This window comes from Heptranchias perlo, chromosome 9 (genome assembly GCF_035084215.1).
Source record: "Heptranchias perlo isolate sHepPer1 chromosome 9, sHepPer1.hap1, whole genome shotgun sequence".
Classification (NCBI taxonomy): Eukaryota; Metazoa; Chordata; class Chondrichthyes; order Hexanchiformes; family Hexanchidae; genus Heptranchias; species Heptranchias perlo.
This window is the reverse complement of record NC_090333.1, coordinates 54,768,471-54,787,494: the sequence shown is the minus strand read 5'-3', so window position 1 is coordinate 54,787,494 and position 19,024 is coordinate 54,768,471. Positions and strand designations below refer to the sequence as shown.

Below are 19,024 nucleotides of genomic sequence, written 5' to 3'. Positions count from 1 at the left end.
TTGTTCTCGCTGGCAATAAAAGCCATTACTTCCTTGGATTAAAACAATAAAATGGTTGACTGCAATGCTGGCATGACTACCTAGTTTTAATAGTTGATGACAGAGATGGTTAATTTCAGTGGCCAGTTGGAACAATAGCTCCTGCAGATCTTTCACAGAAAAAGCTGTTATCTTCCAAAATGAGTGAATTCTGCCGACTTTCAAACTCTGTTTAATGCAAAAATAAGCATTGACCTCAGTTACAGAAGTTTGCAAGTATTACAAAGCCCCTTGGCTGAGGGGATTTATACACGAGAGTGTGCGGGAATCCACTCCCCACGTCCCCTCCCCAGTGGAGCAGAGAGAGCAGCCCAGAGAAAGTGTGGGAACCCCCTCAGAGGCCCAGTATAAGGGAGCAGCTGAGAGCGGAGGCGGTGCGTCTGAAACAGACAGAAAAATCAAAAAGTGACGTTTCAACACGAGGAGTGGCGGGGGTAAGTTACAAGTACGTATTTAGTTTGTTGATTAGTATTTTTAGTGGTTAGAGTTTTAGTGTTAGCTGAACAGTTAAACAACCTTAAAGCTAAACAAACAGTTTTAAATAACTGTTAGCTAACCTGGCAGTACAGCTGGGGCCTGTCGCACACACATCCTGTGCCATGTGGGAACTTCAGAACACTTTGTGTGTCCTGGAAAACCACATATGCAGGAAGTGCCACCAACTGCTAGAGTTCAGAATTTCTGTGCTTGGGCGGCTGGCGTCACTACATTGCATATGGGAAGCTGAGAGTTTTGTGGATAGCACGTTTCAGGAGGTGGCTACCCCACAGTTAGAGAGCTCAGGAGGAGGAGGAGTGGGTGACCACCAGACAGACGAGGAGGAACAGGCAGGGAGTGGTAGGAATCCCCTGGGACTGTGGTACACTCAAATTCAGTGTTGAATGCTCGTGAGAGTGATGACATCTTGGGGGAAACAGCACCATGGGAGACTCTGCTGTACAAGGGGCACAAGAAAGTGTAGAAATGCAATTGTTATAGAGGATTCGATAGTCAGTGGGATAGACAGACATTTCTGCAGCCACAGACATGAGTCCCGATGGTGTGTTACCTCCCTGGTGCTAGGGTAAAGGATATCACTGAACAGGTGAAGGACATTTTGCGAGGGGAAGGAGGAACAGCCAGGTCGTGGACAATGTTGGAACCGATGACATAGGTAGGAAAAGGGTTGAGGTCTTACAGGCAGAGTTTCAGGAGCTGGGAAAAAGATTGAAGAACAGGACCTCAAAGGTGGTCATCTCTGGATTACTCCCTGTGCCACGTGCCAGTGAGTACAGAAGCAGGTGAATGCGTGGCTGGAGAAGTGGTGCAGGAGGGAGGGTTTCAGATTCCTGGGGCAGGAGGGACCTGTACATGCTGGACGGGTCTCACTTGAACAGGGCTGGGACCAATGTACTCACAGGGCAATTAACTAGTGCTGTGGGGGAGGGTTTAAACTAATTTGGCAGGTGGAGGGGAACCAGGACATTGCAGCAGAGACAAGGTGCGTAGAAAACAGCAACCGAATAAAGATTAGTCTAGAAAGAACACGTATTAGATGGAGGAAAAAAGTAAAGCCAACTAGCATGGTGTTGGAATGCATATGTGTTAATGGGAGGAGTGTTATAAATAAAGTTGATGAGCTGCAGGCATAAGTTGCCATATGGAATTATGATATAATGACCATAACGGAGACCTGGCTTAAACATGGGCAGGAATGGAAACTCATTTCTGGCTGCAATGTATTCAGGAGGGATAGGGAAGGAAACAAGAAAGAAGGGGGGATGGCACCATTGATCAAGGATAATATTACAGTTCTTCGGAGCGGGTTCAAAGACTGAGTCTATTTGGTTAGAGTTAAGGAACAGAAAAGGAGCTGTTACATTGGGTGTTTACTATAGACCCCCAAATAGTGAGAAGGAGGTAGGAGAAAATCTGTAGGCAAATTTCAGAGAAATGTAAAAATAATAGAGCAGTAATCATTGGGGACTTCAATTACCCTAATCTAGATTGGGGGAGAAAGTGTAAAGGGCAAGGAGGGTGAAGTATTCCTACAATGTGTACAGGAGAACTTTCTTAATCAGTATATTACTAGCCCAACAAGGAAGGAAGCAGTGCTGGATATAATTCTGGGGAATGAAGTAGGGCAAGTGGAGTGTGTTTCAGTGGGAGAACATCTGAGTAATAGTGATCATAATATAATTAGGTTTGAAGTAGTTATGGAAAGGGACAAAGAAAAATCAACGGTGACAATACCCAACTGGAAGAGAGCCAATTTCAGTGATTTGCAAACTGATCTATTGGAAACAAAGATTGGCCAGGAAAACAGAAAATGAGCAATGGCAGGCCTTCAAGGCAGAGATAGTTCGGGTACAAACCAAGCATATTCCCATAAGGAGGAAAGATAGGGCATCTAAAGCTAGAGCTCCCTGTATGACAAAGGAAATAGAGGTTAGAATAAAACAGAAAAAGGTTTATGACGTCAGTCACAGAATACGGTGGAAAACCTGACAGAATACAGAGAGTGCAGGGAAAATTAAGAAACGATATAAGAAGGGCAGAGAGAATGGGAAAAGATTAGATGGTAACATAAAAGGGAACCCTAAAAACCTTTTTATAAACATATAAAAAGTGAAAGGATAGTCAATGGAATGGTGGGTTGATTAAGGACAAAAAAGGAAATCATCTTGTGGAGACAGAGGACATTACTGAGGTACAGAATGAGTATTTTGCATGTGTCTTCACAAATGAAGTTAATTTTGCAGTAGTGGGAGGAGGAAGTAGGGATATTGGATAGGATAAAAATAGATAGAAAAGAGGTGTTATATAGGTTGGCATTGGTTCTTTTGCCAGTCATCTTAAATCTGTGTCCCCTCATTCTCAACCCTTCTGCCAATGGGAACAGTTTCTCTTTATTTACTTTATCTAAACCCTTCATGATTTTGAACACTTCTATCAAATCTCCTCTCAACCTTCTCTGCTCTAAGGAGAACAACCCCAGCTTCTCCAGTCTATCCATGTAACTGAAGCCCCTCATCAATGGTACCATTCTAGTAAATCTCTTCTGCACCCTCTCCAAGGCCTTGATATCCTTCCTAAAGTGTGGTGCCCAGAATTGAAAACAGTTACTCCAGTTGAGGCCTAACCAGTGTTTTATAAAGGTTTAGCATAACTTCCTTGCTTTTGTACTTTATGCATCTATTAATAAAGCCTAGGATCCCATATGCTTTTTTAACAGCCTCTTCAACTTGTCCTGCCCCCTTTAGAATTGTACCCTTTAGTTTATGTTGCCTCTCCTCCTTCTTCCTGCCAAAATATATCACTTCGCACTTCTCTGCGTTAAATTTCATCTGCCATATGTCCAGCCATTCCACTAGCCTGTCTATGTCCCTCTTGAAGTCTATTACTATCCTCCTCACTGTATACTACACTTCCAAGTTTTCTGTCATCTGCAAATTTTGAAATTGTGCCCTGTATGCTCAAGTCTAAGTTGTTAATATATATCAAAAAAAGCAGTGGTCCTAGTACTGACCCCAGGGAACATCACTGTATACCTCCCTCCAGTCCGAAAAACAACTGTTCACCACTACTCTCTGTTTCTTGTCACTTAGCCAATTTCGTATCCATGCAGCCACTGCCTCTTTTATTCCATGGGCTTCAATTTTTCTGACAAGCCTATTGTGTGGCACTTCATCAAACGCCTTTTGAAAGTCCATATACACAGTATCAATTGCATTGCCCTCATCAACCCTATCTGTTACCTCATCAAAAAACTCAATTAAGTTAGTTAAACACGATTTGCCTTTAACAAATCCGTGCTGACTTTCCTTTGTTAATCCACGCTTGTCCAAGTGACTCTTAATTTTGTCCTGGATTATCATTTCTAAAAGCTTCCCCACCATCGAGGTTAAACTGACTGGTGTGTAGTTGCTGGGTTTATCCTTACACCCTTTTTTGAACAAGGGTGTAACATTTGCAATTCTCCATTCCTCTGGCACCACCCCCATATCTAAGGAGGATTGGAAAATTATGGCCAGCACCTCTGCAATTTCCACCCTTACTTCCCTGAGCAACCTAGGATGCATCCCATCTGGACCGGGTGACTTATCTATTTTAAATACAGCCAGCCTTTCTAGTACCTCCTCTTTATCAATTTTTAGCCCATCCAGTAACTCAACTACCTCCTCTTACTGTGACTTTGGCAGCATCTTCTTCCTTGGTAAAGACTGATGCAAAGTATTCATGTAGTACCTCAGCCACGCCCTCTGCCTCCATGCGTAGATCTCCTTTTTGGTCCCTAATCAGCCTCACCCTTCTTACAACCCATTTACTATTAATGTGGATAAGTGTGAAGTGATGCACTTTGGGAGGAACTATGTGGAGCATAGTCTAAATGGTACAACTTTGAGGGGGGTGCAAGAGCAGAGGGACCTGGGGGTGCATATTCACAAATCTTTGAAGGTAGCTGGGCAAGTTGATATGGCGGTTAAGAAAGCGTATGGAATACTTGGCTTTGTAAATAGGGACATTGAATACAAAAACAAGGAAGTCATGGTAGATCTTTGCAAATCACTGGTTAGGCTTCAGCTTCAGTATTGTGTACAATTCTGGGTACTGCACTTTAGGAAGGATGTCAAGGCCTTGGAGAGAGTACAGAGGAGGTTTACCAGAATGATACCAGGGATGAGGGACTTCAGTTATGTGGAGAGATTGGAGAAGCTGGGATTGTTCTTCTTGGAGCAGAGAAGGTTAAGGGGAGACCTAATAAAGATATTCAAAATTGAAGGGTTTTGATAGAGCAAGCAGAGAAAAACTGTTTCCTCTGGCAAGTAGGTTGGTAACCAGATGTCATAGATTTAAAATAATTTACAAAAGAACTAGTGTGGAAATTAGGAGAAATTTTTGCACAGAGGGTTATAAAGATCTGGAACACACGACCTGAAAGGATGGTGGAAGCAGATTCCAGAGGAACTTTCAAAAGGCAATTGGACATGTACTTGAAGAGGACTAATTTTCAGGGTTATGGGGAAAAGCTGAGTTTTGGGACTAAATTGGACAGCTTTTCCAAAGAGCTGGCACAGGCACGATGGGTTGAATGGCCGCCTTCTGTGTTGTAAGATTCTATGATTCACTTTTGTAATTTACTTCTAATCTGAAAACAATTCATATTTGCGTTGTTACCTACTGATGCCATGACTTAGCCTACTTAACTGCTCCCCAAAAATAAATGCATTCTGTCTAAACCGTTTTCCTTTAGACTAAATAGGTTTGTTATTTGGCTATAGTCCAAAAGTAGGGCACCACTAGCTTGAGTACTGTGTTTGGTAATTTCTTGCACCCCAGCCTCGAGTGAATGTTAATTGTAAGTGTGCAATTATACCATTAGCCTTTGCAACTTTAGTCCCTCGTGTAAACTTCAGGACAATTGTTTGTTTGGTCATCCATCAGCATTGTAACTTGGAGAATTTTGCTCAGAAGCACAGGAATGTCTATTTTAATAAACTTGGTGTATCTATTGTAATAAATTTCCTTTCACTTCGATCAGGTAAAAGGTGTGAGCTGTGTGATGATGGGTACTATGGTGACCCATTAGGAGAAGAAGGGCCCGTAAGACCATGCAAATCTTGCCACTGCAGTGACAACATTGATCCAAATGCTGTAGGGAATTGTAATCGGATAACAGGGGAGTGTCTAAAGTGCATCTACAACACTGACGGATTCTACTGCGACAAATGTAAAGATGGATTTTATGGAAATGCATTAAACCCAATTCAGTCAGAAAAATGCAATGGTGAGTCTCGCATTTGACTTTACCTCCATTAAATGTTCCTAAAATAACCACAACAGTTATTTTGCAGTTTTAAAAAATTTTTTATTAAGACGTGTATATTAGTAATAACTTCAGTGAAACTTGATGAGTTTTAAATTTCCCCATCTCAGGAAGTCAGATGTAAAGCGCATTGGGACGTTTTACTACGTTAAAGGTGCTATATAAATGCAAGTTGTTGTTGTGATGGAGAAAAGTATGGTTAAATTTCCCTATTCTTCTGATAAGCTCCCCACCACTACTTCAGCTGGGTACCTTGGGCATTCTGCACCACTGCCTTCAGTGCTAATTCATGATTGACTGACAAGACTGTCTTGGGTTGAAAGAAAACTATTACCCAGCCAACAAAAAACTGTAGTGTCACACAATGTTTCCCTGATATTTATTTTTGTTGGGGGCAGGGAGATTTACCGATGTCACAACAAGTGTGACTGAGATAAAACTCCTTCCTGATGTCTTTCATTGTTTTTGTTTGGCCGGGCTATTTCTAAGCAGAAACCATACAAATCTCTCCCAGCAAGAGAGACACCCGGGGATAGGTGCCTTGCCTGCATTTTTTTGCTAGAGAATAATATGAGGAGAAAATGTAAAAATGAAATTCCTTGCTTTTCTCCGCCCAGCCTAACCACCCCCCACCCCCAAGACCTCTTCAAACTAAGGGTATAATGCGCTTATTTTCTCTTGCAGCTTGTAATTGTTCTCCTTATGGCACTGTGGATCAGCAAAGGAACTGCAACCAGGTCACCGGTCTGTGCGAGTGCTTAATTCATGTCGTAGGCAGGGACTGTAGTCAGTGTGAGCCGGGCTTCTACAATCTCCTTAGTGGCCAAGGCTGTCAGAGGTAAGTCAAGCGGAGGAATTTGCAGTTGTGTCCTCCTCAGCTGAGTCCTTAGCAGCTGCCTTCTATGTGCTAGTATAATCGAGATCATTGGTGACTAATAGCTGGTGGCATATTGTGTTAGAATACCAATTCTCTGTGGCATGGGGTAGCAGGATATAGTCAAAGTCCTTCCCGTGTTGCTGCGGGAAGCACTGAGCAGAGGCCTTGCATTATCCTATTCCTAAAAACAATGGTGGTGGAAGGAATGGTCAACACACGGTGCTGAAGTACCTCCGAGGAGCAGCATGGTCTTCCATTTGACAGTGATTGAACTAAAATGCAGCACATTCTTGGCTAAAATGCAATTGTGTGTAATGATTTTCTAACTTACATAAGAACATAAGAAATAGGAGCAGGAGTAGGCCAATCGGCCCCTCGAGCCTGCTCCGCCATTCAATAAGATCATGGCTGATCTGATCCTAACCTCAAATCTAAATTCATGTCCAATTTCCTGCCCGCTCCCCGTAACCCCTAATTCCCTTTACTTCTATGAAACTGTCTATTTCTGTTTTAAATTTATTTAATGATGTAGCTTCCTGGGGCAGCAAATTCCACAGACCTACTACCCTCTGAGTGAAGAAGTTTCTCCTCATCTCAGTTTTGAAAGAGCAGCCCCTTATTCTAAGATTATGCCCCCTAGTTCTAGTTTCACCCATCCTTGGGAACATCCTTACCGCATCCACCCGATCAAGCCCCTTCACAATCTTATATGTTTCAATAAGATCGCCTCTCATTCTTCTGAACTCCAATGAGAAGAGTCCCAATCTACTCAACCTCTCCTCATATGTCCGCCCCCTCATCCCCGGGATTAACCGAGTGAACCTTCTTTGTACTGCCTCGAAAGCAAGTATGTCTTTTCTTAAATATGGAGACCAAAACTGTATGCAGTATTCTAGGTGTGGTCTCACCAATACCTTATATAGCTGCAGCAATACCTCCCTGTTTTTATATTCTATCCCCCGAGCAATAAAAGCCAACATTCCGTTGGCCTTCTTGATTACCTGCTGCACCTGCATACTAACTTTTTGATTTTCTTGCACTAGGACCCCCAGATCCCTTTGTACTGCAGTACTTTCCAGTTTCTCGCCATTAAGATAATAACTTGCTCTCTGATTTTTCCTGCCAAAGTGCATAACCTCACATTTTCCAATATTGTATTGTATCTGCCAAATCTCCGCCCACTCACCCAGCCTGTCTATATCCCCTTGTAGGTTTTTTATGTCCTCCTCACTCTCTACTTTCCCTCCCATATTTGTATCATCTGCAAACTTTGATTTGTTACACTTGGTCCCCTCCTCCAAATCATTCATATAGATTGTGAAGAGTTGGGGACCCAGCGCCGATCCGTGTGGAACACCACTGGCTACTGGTTGCCAGTCTGAGAATGAACCATTTATCCCAACTCTCTGCTTCCTGTTAGATAACGAATCCTCCACCCATGCCAGAATATTACCCCCAATCCAGTGATTCTTTATCTTGAGCAATAATCTTTTATGTGGCACCTTGTCGAATGCCTTCTGGAAGTCTAAATACACTACGTCCACTGGTTCCCCTTTATCCACCCTGTACGTTATGTCCTCAAAGAACTCAAGCAAATTTGTCAGACATGACTTCCCCTTCATAAAGCCATGCTGACTTTGTCCTATTAAATTATGTTTATCCAAATGTTCTGTTACTGTCTCCTTAATAATAGACTCCAAAATTTTACCCACCACAGATGTTAGGCTAACTGGTCAATAATTTCCAGCCTTCTGCCTACTACCCTTTTTAAATAAGGGTGTTACATTAGCAGTTTTCCAATCTGCCGGGACCTTTGCTGAGTCCAGAGAATTTTGGAAAATTATTACCAAAGCATCCACAATCCCTACTGCCACTTCCCTCAAGACCCGAGGATGTAAGCCATCAGGTCCAGGGGATTTATCCACCTTGAGTCCCATTAATTTACTGAGTACCAATTCCTTAGTGATTTTAATCGTGTTTAGCTCCACCTCCCCTAGAGCCCCCTGTTTGTCCAGTGTTGGGATATTCTTGGTGTCCTCTACCGTAAAGACTGAAACAAAATATTTGTTCAGCATTTTTGCCATCTCCATGTTTCCCACCATTAATTTCCGGGTCCCATCCTCTAAGGGACCTCATGGCATTAGGTAAAACATGGGCAAGGAAACCTCCTGCTGATTACCACCTACCATCCTCCCTCAGCTGATGAATCAGTCCTCCTCCATGTTGAGCACCACTTGAAGGGAGCACTGAGGGTAGCAAGGGCACAAAACATACTCTGGGTGGGGGAGTTCAATGTCCATCACCAAGAGTGGCTCGGTAGCACCAGTACTGACCGAGCTGGCCGAGTCCTGAAGGACATAGCTGCGAGACTGGGCCTGCGGCAGGTGGTGAGCGAACCAACACGAGGGAAAAACTTACTTGACCTCGTCCTCACCAATCTACCTGTCGCAAATGCATCTGTCCATGACAGTATTGGTAGGAGTGACCACCGCACAGTCCTCGTGGAGATGAAGTCCCGTCTTCGCACTGAGGACACCATCCAACGTGTTGTATGGCACTACCACCGTGCTAAATGGGATAGATTCAGAACAGATCTAGCAGCTCAAAACTCGGCATCAAACTGTCCACAAACTGGGCATTGTGGGCCATCAGCAGCAGCAGAATTGTATTCCAGCACAATCTGTTACCTCATGGCCCGGCATATTCCTTACTCTACCATTACCAGCAAGCCAGGGGATCAACCCTGGTTCAATGAGGAGTGTAGAAGAGCATGCCAGGAGCAGCACCAGGTGTACCTAAAAATGAGGTGCCAACCTGGTGAAGCTACAACTCAGGACTACATGCGAGCTAAACAGCGGAAGCAACATGCGATAGACAGAGCTAAGCGATTCCACAACCAACGGATCAGATCAAAGCTCTGCAGTCCTGCCACATCCAGTCGTGAATGGTGGTGGACAATTAAACAACTAACAGGAGGAGGAGGCTCAGCAAACATCCCCATCCTCAATGATGGCAGAGTCCAGCACGTGAGTGCAAAAGACAAGGCTGAAGCGTTTGCAACCATCTTCAGCCAGAAGTGCCGAGTGGATGATCCATCTTGGCCTCCTCCCGCTATCCCCATCATCACAGAAGCCAGTGTTCAGCCAATTCGATTCACTCCACGTGATATCAAGAAACGGCTGAGTGCACTGGATACAGCAAAGGCTATGGGCCCCGACAACATCCCGGCTGTAGTGCTGAAGCCTTGTGCTCCAGAACTAACTGTACCTCTAGCCAAGCTGTTCCAGTACAGCTACAACACTGGCATCTACCCGACAATGTGGAAAATTGCCCAGGTATGTCCTGTCCACAAAAAGCAGGACAAATCCAATCCGGCCAATTACCGCCCCATCAGTCTACTCTCAATCATCAGCAAAGTGATGGAAGGTGTCGTCGACAGTGCTATCAAGCGGCACTTACTCACCGATAACCTGCTCACCGATGCTCAGTTTGGGTTCCGCCAGGACCACTCAGCTCCAGACCTCATTACAGCCTTGGTCCAAAAATGGACAAAAGAGCTGAATTCCAGAGGTGAGGTGAGAGTGACTGCCCTTGACATCAAGGCAGCATTTGACCAAGTGTGGCACCAAGGAGCCCCAGTAAAATTGAAATCAATGGGAATCAGGGGGAAAACTCTCCAGTGGCTGGAGTCACATCTAGCACAAAGGAAGATGGTAGTGGTTGTTGGAGGCCAATCATCTCAGCCCCAGGACATTGCTGCAGGAGTTCCTCAGGGCAGTGTCCTAGGCCCAACCATCTCCAGCTGCTTCATCAATGACCTTCCCTCCATCATAAGGTCAGAAATGGGGATGTTTGCTGATGATTGCACAGTGTTAGGTTCCATTCGCAACCCCTCAAAAAATGAAGCAGTCCGAGCCCGCATGCAGCAAGACCTGGACAACATCCAGGCTTGGGCTCATAAGTGGCAAGTAACATTCGCCCCAGAATAGTGCCAGGCAATGACCATCTCCAACGAGAGAGAGTCTAATCACCTCCCCATGACATTTAATGGCATTACCATCGCCGAATCCCCCACCATCAACATCCTGGGGGTCATCATTGACCAGAAACTTAACTGGACCAGCCATATAAATACTGTGGCTACGAGAGTGGGTCAGAGGCTGAGTAATCTGCGGCGAGTGACTCATCTCCTGACTCCCCAAAGCCTTTCCACCATCTACAAGGCACAAGTCAGGAGCGTGATGGAATACTCTCCACTTGCTTGGATGAGTGCAGCTCCAACAACACTCAAGAAGCTCGACACCATCCAAGATAAAGCAGCCCGCTTGATTGGCACCCCATCCACCACCCTAAACATTCACTCCCTTCACCACTGGCGCACCGTGGCTGCAGTGTGTACCATCCACAGGATGCACTGCAGCAACACGCCAAGGCTTCTTTGACAGCACCTCCCAAACCCGCGACCTCTACCATCTAGAAGGACAAGAGCAGCAGGCACATGGGAACAACACCACCTGCACGTTCCCCTCCAAGTCACACACCATTCCGACTTGGAAATATATCGCCGTTCCTTCATCGTCGCTGGATCAAAATCCTGGAACTCCCTTCCTAACAGCACTGTGGGAGAACTGTCACCACACGGACTGCAGCGGTTCAAGAAGGCGGCTCACCACCACCTTCTCAAGGGCAATTAGGGATGGGCAATAAATGCTGGCCTCGCCAGCGACGCCCACATCCCAGGAACGAATATAAAAAAAAATCCTCTTGGGGACCTACGTTTGCCTTAGCCACCCTTTTTCTTTTTATATAACTATAGAAACTCTTGCTATCTGTTTTTATATATTTTTTGCTAATTTATTTTCATTTTCTATCTTCCCTTTCTTAATCAATCCTGTAGTTACTTTTTGCTATCTTTTGAAGACTTCCCAATCTTCTATCCTCCCAGTAAGTTTGGCTACCTTATACGTCCTTGTTTTTAGTCGGATACGATCCTTAATTTCTTTACTTAGCCACGGATGGCTGTCATTTCTTTTACACCCTTTTTTCCTCAGTGGAATATATATTTTTTGAAAGTTGTAAAATAACTCCTTAAATGAACACCACTGCTCATGTACCGTCTTACCCATTAATCTATTTTCCCAGTCCACTTTAATCAATTCCGCTCTCATACTATCATCGTCTCCTTTATTCAAGCTCAGTACGCTTGTTTGAGAACCAACCTTCTCACCCTCTAATTGGATATGGAATGTAACCATGTTATCGTCACTCATTCCAAGTGGATCCTTAACTAGGACATTATTAATTAATCCTGGCTCATTACACAGGACCAGGTCCAAGGTTGCTTGCCTCCTTGTAGGATCAGTTACATACTGCTCAAGAAATCCATCCCTAATACCCTCAGTAAACTCTTCCTCAAGGCTGCCCTGCCAAATTTGATTTGTCCAGTTAATATGATGGTTAAAATCCCCCATAATTATAGCTGTTCCCTTATTACATGCCCCGACTATTTCCTGATTAATACTTCTTCCAGCAGAGTTGCAACTATTAGGAGGCCTATATACTACGCCCACTAGTGTTTTTTTTCCCCTTATTATTCCTTATCTCTACCCAAACTGTTTCATTATCCTGATCCTTTTTCCCAATATGATTTCTCAGTGTCAGTGATTCCTTCCTTTATTAACATAGCCACCCCACCTCCCCTTCCTTCCTGCCTGTCCTTCCTGATTGTTAAATACTCTGGCATATTTAATTCCCAGTCGTTGTCACCCTGCAGCCATGTTTCTGTAATGGCCACAAGATCATACCCATACGTAGTTATTTGTGCCATTAACTCGTCCATTTTGTTATGAATGCTACGTGCATTCAGATAAAGAACTTTCAAATATGTTTTGTGACACTTAGTTCCTGCTTTTTCCTTTTTTAACACTTTACCTTTTACTCCATACCTTCTGTCCCTTCCTGACACGCTTTCCTCTGTCTCCCTGCTCAGGTTCCCAACCCCCTGCCACAGCTTTGATGCTGGGTTAATCGCCTTACGCCTTCTAGTTTTTATTTTATCTGTCGTGCCTAAAGTACACTTTCTTTCCGCTGCACTACGCTTTTCCCTTTCACTTGTTCTTGAACAACTGTTTGTACTATTTGTATTGTAGATTTCCCCTGGGTCTTCCCCTCTCTTGCTGCTCTCAACTTTATTCCCTTCTGACTCCCCGCTCAGGTTCCCATCCCCCTGCCACTCTAGTTTAAACCTTCCCCAACAGCACTTGCAAACACCCCCGCGAGGACATTGGTCCCGGTCCTCCTCGGGTGTAACCCGTCACGCTTGTACAGGTCCCAATGTCCCAGGAATCTGAATCCCTCCCTCCTACACAATCCCTGCAGCCACTCATTCATCCTGTCTATTCTCCTGTTCCTATACTCACTAGCACGTGGCACTGGTAGTAATCCTGAGATCACTACCTTTGAAGTCCTGCTTTTTAATTTATCTCCTAACTCCTTAAATTCACCTTGCAGGACCTCATCCCTTTTTTTACCTATGTCGTTGGTACCAATATGGACCACAACTACTGGCTGTTCATCCTCCCACTCCAGAATCTCCTGCAGTCAGTGGTTAATTCATTTCACTGAGAAATCAAGAGAATAAGCCACTCTTGACCACAAGGATGGAGTGGAAGGGACTTGCTGCCTTGATTCCAGAAGAGGGTGAAATCTTTCTGTAAAATGAAGTTGAGTGTAAATTCCTGTGTTGGACTTTTTAGACATTAGCTCTCATCTAACTGTTCTGCAAAAATAAATTGTTTTTAATTTTTTTTGTGTTGCCAAATACACACTGGGATGAAATTGTAGCACGGACAGATACTTCACAAAATGGACCCTTTTGGAACAGTAGTGAAGTTGGTTTTCTCTGTCTCTGTTTATGGGGTTGGGGGGTCGGTGGGGGGAGAAATATTTGAGCCTTGCTCATATGTGTAGTTGGAGAACACATGAAGGGAATTGCAGGATATGAATTACATTGAGGGTCACTGGTTTCCTGTGAAAACTAACAACCACCTGAAAGTTACTGAAGTCTCTTGACCTGTCACTGACTGCTGCTGCCCATTTCTCTTGATTTGTTGTTGCTTTGTCCCCTTCTATCCATGCAAATCCTAAGGAGTGCAAAATTAATAAATAGTTCAGTAATGTTGTGAACCGAATAATCTTGAACAAACTTGCGACTGGCAACACCAGGGGGAGTCCAAAACTAGAGGTCAAAAATATAAAATAGTTGCTAATAAATCCAATCGAGAATTCAGGAGAAACTTCTTTTCCCAAAGAGTGGTAAGAATTTGGAATGTGCTACCACAAGGAGTAGTTGAGGCAAATAACATAGATGCATTTAAGGGGAAGCTCGATAAGCACATGAGGGAGAAAGGAATAGAAGGGTATCCTGATAGGGTTAAATGAAGTAGGGAGGAGGCACGTGTGGAGCATAAATGCAGGCATAGACCAGTTGGGCCGAATGGCCTGTTTCTGTGCTGTAGTTTTGATGTAACTGGAAAGATGGCAACCTGTACAAACTACAGGAAAGAATGGTTGAGAATATGAGGGGAAGGCAACAAAGTGGACAAGGGAATGCAGTTAATACAAGGAAGAAGCAACCTACTTTCTTGTTTTTCAAAGCGAATGTGAGGGGACAGAACAATTTTCTACTTTGAGCAGCCACTGTCAAGATTTATCATTCCCAGGTTGAATGTAAAGTTCCCCCCAAACAACATTCCTTCATAAAAGCTTGAGTTTTGTTGTCCTGCTTGAATTCTTGGCTTGGTGATAACTGTGCTGCAGGAATTGGAAAGAGGCTAACATTCAGCATGGGAGACAGGATTTTTTTTGTTATAACTCAGTAAATTGACTGCAATTTGATGCACTGATTTGGAACAGCTGTAAATTCTGAAGAACAAATGTGTGATTACAGCAGTTTACTCACTGTGCCAATCTTACTGGTACGCTGTATGAAGAAACTATAAAATAGGTGTTTGGCAAGCTGATACACAGGCTAAAGGTCTGATTGGACCATGGGAACAGGAGTAGGCCATTCAGCCCCTCGAGCCTGTTCTGCCATTCAGTTGGATCATGGCTGATCTGTATCTTACTGGCCTTGATTCCGTAAGCCTTAATACCCTTGCCTAACAAAAACCTATCAATCTCAGTTTTAAAATTTTCAATTGACCTAGCCTCAACAGCTTTTTTTGGGGGGGGTGGGAGAGAGTTTCAGGTTTCCACTACCTTTTGTGTGAAGAAGTGCTTCCTGACATCATCCTGGATATCCAAGCTCTAATTTTAAGGTTATGGCCCTTTGTTCTGGACTCTCCCACCAGAGATCACCCCTTAATCTTCTATACTCAAGGGAATACAAGCCTTCTCTATGCAACCTGTTCTCAAAATTTAACCATTTTAGCCCTGGTTTCATTCTGGTGAATCTGTGCAGCACCCCCTCTTAGGCCTATATATATATATATACCATAACTATGTGGGTTCAGGAATATTGAGATAGAAAAGTGATTTTCTTCACTGTAGTAAGAAGTGATGCTGTTTAATTGTAGGTTTTCTGCTGAGGCCGTTAACACATAATTGACATAGCTTAGTCTTTTAAAAAGTCATGTAAAATGGCTGCTTTTCAAAACAGACAATGGTCAATTCCATAAACCATTACTGTACATGAAAATAAATTGTTTATGCTCTGCAATATTAAACGTTGTACACTCATTTCAGAGGAGGAGTAATAGTAGGACTCAGTATATAATTCCTAAAACACCAGTTTAAAAATCCTGAAAATGGTTTTTGACTTGGTCACTGTAAACCAATATTTGGTTTATAGTCCACCATCCAGTTGAGCTGGTAACTTTTTTCTGATTTTCACTGGTGAGTTATGTTTAATGGTTCATGTGAGATACATCCTATTCTACAGCTCTTCATTATGTATTCTGCTTGTACCACATGGATACAAGTATTAATTTTAAATGTTAGTTATAGTGATCAGCTTACAGAGTGGGTCTAACATCACTACAAAATATGTTTCTCCTCCTCCCTTCACAGTGCTGTCTGGTCTTAAGTGTGCCATTAACTCCAAGAAATATGAAAAATATTTGACAGATGTAATTGCTTCTGCTATAACGTGTTTACTATAACATTTGCATAAACTGTCCCCAACCCTTCTATAGTATCTGTTGGAACCTGGGGATAGCTGGTGATCTTGTGGCCCAGTCTTTAACATTATTCTTCACAGTACAACATGAAGGGGTTCTTTGATTTGAATTCATTGATTGTTTGCCCCCAGGTGTGACTGTAATCCCATTGGTTCTGTTAATGGCCAGTGCGATAGCCAAAATGGACAATGTGAATGCCAACCTGGTGTTGTTGGTCGGCAGTGTGACGAGTGTGAACCGGATCACTTTGGATTTGGCCAGGATGGATGCAAACGTAAGCAAAACAAATTTTTTTTTTTAGAAGACTTTTTTTTTAAAAAAAATTATATATTTATATAATCATCAGTTTATTAAAAAACAAGTGCATAAGTGGTGTTTCTATTTCTGCAGCCTGTGACTGTGACCGTGAAGGCTCTCGATCTCTACAATGCAAGGAAGATGGCAAGTGTGACTGTAAGGAAGGGTTTGTGGGTACACACTGTGACCAGTGTGAAGAGAACTATTTCTACAATCGGACGAGACCTGGCTGCCAGGAGTGTCCTACCTGTTACAGGCTGGTAAAAGATAAGGTTGGAATCTCATTTTTGCAGTTGGTAGCTATATTATTATACACAGTACTTTGTGATCCAGTACCTCATGAATATCATACCACCAGAGGCTGCCTCAAGTTGTCGCCGTCTTTTCCAGATCCCTTACCAGATCATTAGCTTCTATTTGAAAAGCTAGCTGGGAATTTGGAGTAAACAGTCCGGACTGGGGGGTGCTTGGGTGTATGTTTGACTTTCCTTTTACCCCTCAACTGACTATAGATTATCACTGAAGAGCTTCATTAATAAATATTTCAGTTAATAACAGGAGCATACATAGGTTAGTAATCACCTGTTTCAACCAGTAAATCCAGGAAAAGGAGTAAAATGAAGAACTTCTTAAAAAAAAACTTGTTTTCAGAAATGTAATACTTTTAATCAGTGATTCAATCTTAAATAACAACTTGAAGCCAAGGGCACGCGTGCATTGCCTTTCTTTTTTGCACCAGGATGTACTATATTTGGCAGAAGTTGCCAAAACGAGTTCTAGGGAACATGCTAGTTTATCTTGTTTTGATTGGCTGAGTAATTGTATGTTAGCAGATAAGATTGCTTGAGCTGCAATTGACTTAATTGGTTTCCTGCCGGATATCTCTTATTCTGTGTCATGTATTCAGGTAAACGAACATAGACAGAAGCTTAAGGACTTGGAAGATCTAATTGCAAACCTTGGGACGAGCCAGGACATAGTGAGTGACAAGGCCTTTGAAGAGCGACTCAAGGAAACTGAAAGAGCCATTATGGACTTGCTGAGGGATGCTAAAAACATGCAAGGTATACATTGTAGCTGACATCTTGGACTTGATGCTAATAGAAGGATTAAAAGTTCCAAATAGCTTTTTAGCTCTTGACCTTTGTTATAATTTCCTTAACTGAGATCTTTCACACTGTTGTACTATTTAGTCAGAGACTGAGATGCCCATTTTGTTCAGGTAATTTAATGGTGAAGAATCTAACCATCCCTGAACTCTTGTAAACACCTAAATGCAAAGTTGGTCCTGATAAAATAGTTTCTGAATAGCAAATAGGATTTATTGCATTATAAATAAATATGACTCGGTGGATTAATGTATCACAAGCAAAAATCTATGACCAATATACAGACCACTGTCCAGTATTATTTTCCTTCTTCTCTCTGCTGAAAGTATGCATGTCTGAACATCAGGTAAGGATAGGATATGGCTTGACCTTGATGCCCATGATGATTGATTAGCTTGTTGACATTTCTTCGTTTGTGAACAGAGAGAGTCACTTTGGCAAAGTACTGAAGGGCTGCTGGCACTCATAGAACAATTCGGCAGCATGAGTTATTGACTTGACCAGAGAAGGGAAGAAGAGAGTAAAATATTCGAGGGAGTAGGGTCAGGAAGAAAATAAATCACGATATGAGGAAGATTTCTGCTTCCTAAAAAAGAGATCTTGATTTATTTTATTGTGATGCCATTAATCCCATTTTTACTGCTTTGATTTTTTAAAAATTTATTCCCTGATGAGCCATTTCAGTAGAATTTGGTTTCCAAGAGCCATATATTGCACAGTATGCATGGAATATAGAAGGATAACAGTAAAGTGAGCAAGGAAAACCAACCTTATAAGGATATACAGCTTGGGCAGGCCACAGAAAAGTTTTGAGGGTCGATTCTAATTCTCGGCGGGTTTCCACCGCAGGAGTCAGTTAGTTTCCTGCCCGCTCGTGGCGGTTTCAACCGCAGGGCCTTGAAATGAATGGGAAGTGGCTGCCGGCCTTGTGTAAATTGGGCAGCTCATGGCTGCCCGTCGGTACACAGGTGGGCGTGGGGAAAGCTGAAATTGTTCAACAACAAAAATGTTCTATTTGACTGCAGAAACTTCAGATGGACCTAAAGTAGCAGAGCTACTCGTTGGCTAACTTCTTCAAGGTTGTCACTCAAACTTACATTGCGACTTAATTGGTATTTTACTTTCCCCAAAAAGGCAGGGCATCAGTGAAGTGTACTGCAGTTGTATGCGAGAATATCACTCGTGCATTCTCTTTGGTCTGCTGTGGGCGATTTGTGGATTACCTCAGATTGGATTACCTCACATTAACTGGCCTTATGCACCTCATAGAGTGTATGGTGCAATATTCTATCCTATTTGCCCACTAGCCAATAATAAATCTGCTCATGCATCTATGTGAAAATACATACCCATTATGAAATCTTCCCTAATATGGACTTGTGACTTCATGTAACTTCTTTTTAACAGACGTAGACAAAAGTCTTATGGACCGTTTGGCTGAAATTAATAACACGCTGTCCACTCAGTGGGGACGTCTGCAAAATATAAAGGATACAGTAGATAACACTGAAGACTTGGCTGAACGATCCAATAATCGTATCCAAGATGCGGAGAAAGTGATCTCAAATGCACGGAGAGAGCTTGAAAAGGCCAAGGAAACCTTGGGCAATGTGGTAGGTGTTTCTGTGCAAACCGCTTTGAATAACATTCAGACAAAGTGCAAGTTTATAAATAAACTAATGGTCAATTCTTGCGTTGCAACAATATCCAGAGTTAA

The 19,024-nt window shown here is 42.9% G+C and overlaps 1 protein-coding gene across 2 annotated transcripts in view; it reads left to right on the top strand.

Moving 5' to 3' along the window:
• The window catches only part of lamc1 (laminin, gamma 1), a 233,683-nt gene that overhangs the window by 197,505 nt on the left and 17,154 nt on the right, over positions 1 to 19,024 (top strand). For both annotated transcript variants that reach the window (XM_067990470.1, XM_067990468.1), the window contains 6 exons: positions 5,561 to 5,806; positions 6,530 to 6,683; positions 16,033 to 16,175; positions 16,292 to 16,470; positions 17,106 to 17,262; positions 18,715 to 18,920. In XM_067990470.1, coding sequence (XP_067846571.1) covers positions 5,561 to 5,806; positions 6,530 to 6,683; positions 16,033 to 16,175; positions 16,292 to 16,470; positions 17,106 to 17,262; positions 18,715 to 18,920 — 1,085 coding nt within the window. The remainder of the gene's footprint in view (positions 1 to 5,560; positions 5,807 to 6,529; positions 6,684 to 16,032; positions 16,176 to 16,291; positions 16,471 to 17,105; positions 17,263 to 18,714; positions 18,921 to 19,024) is intronic.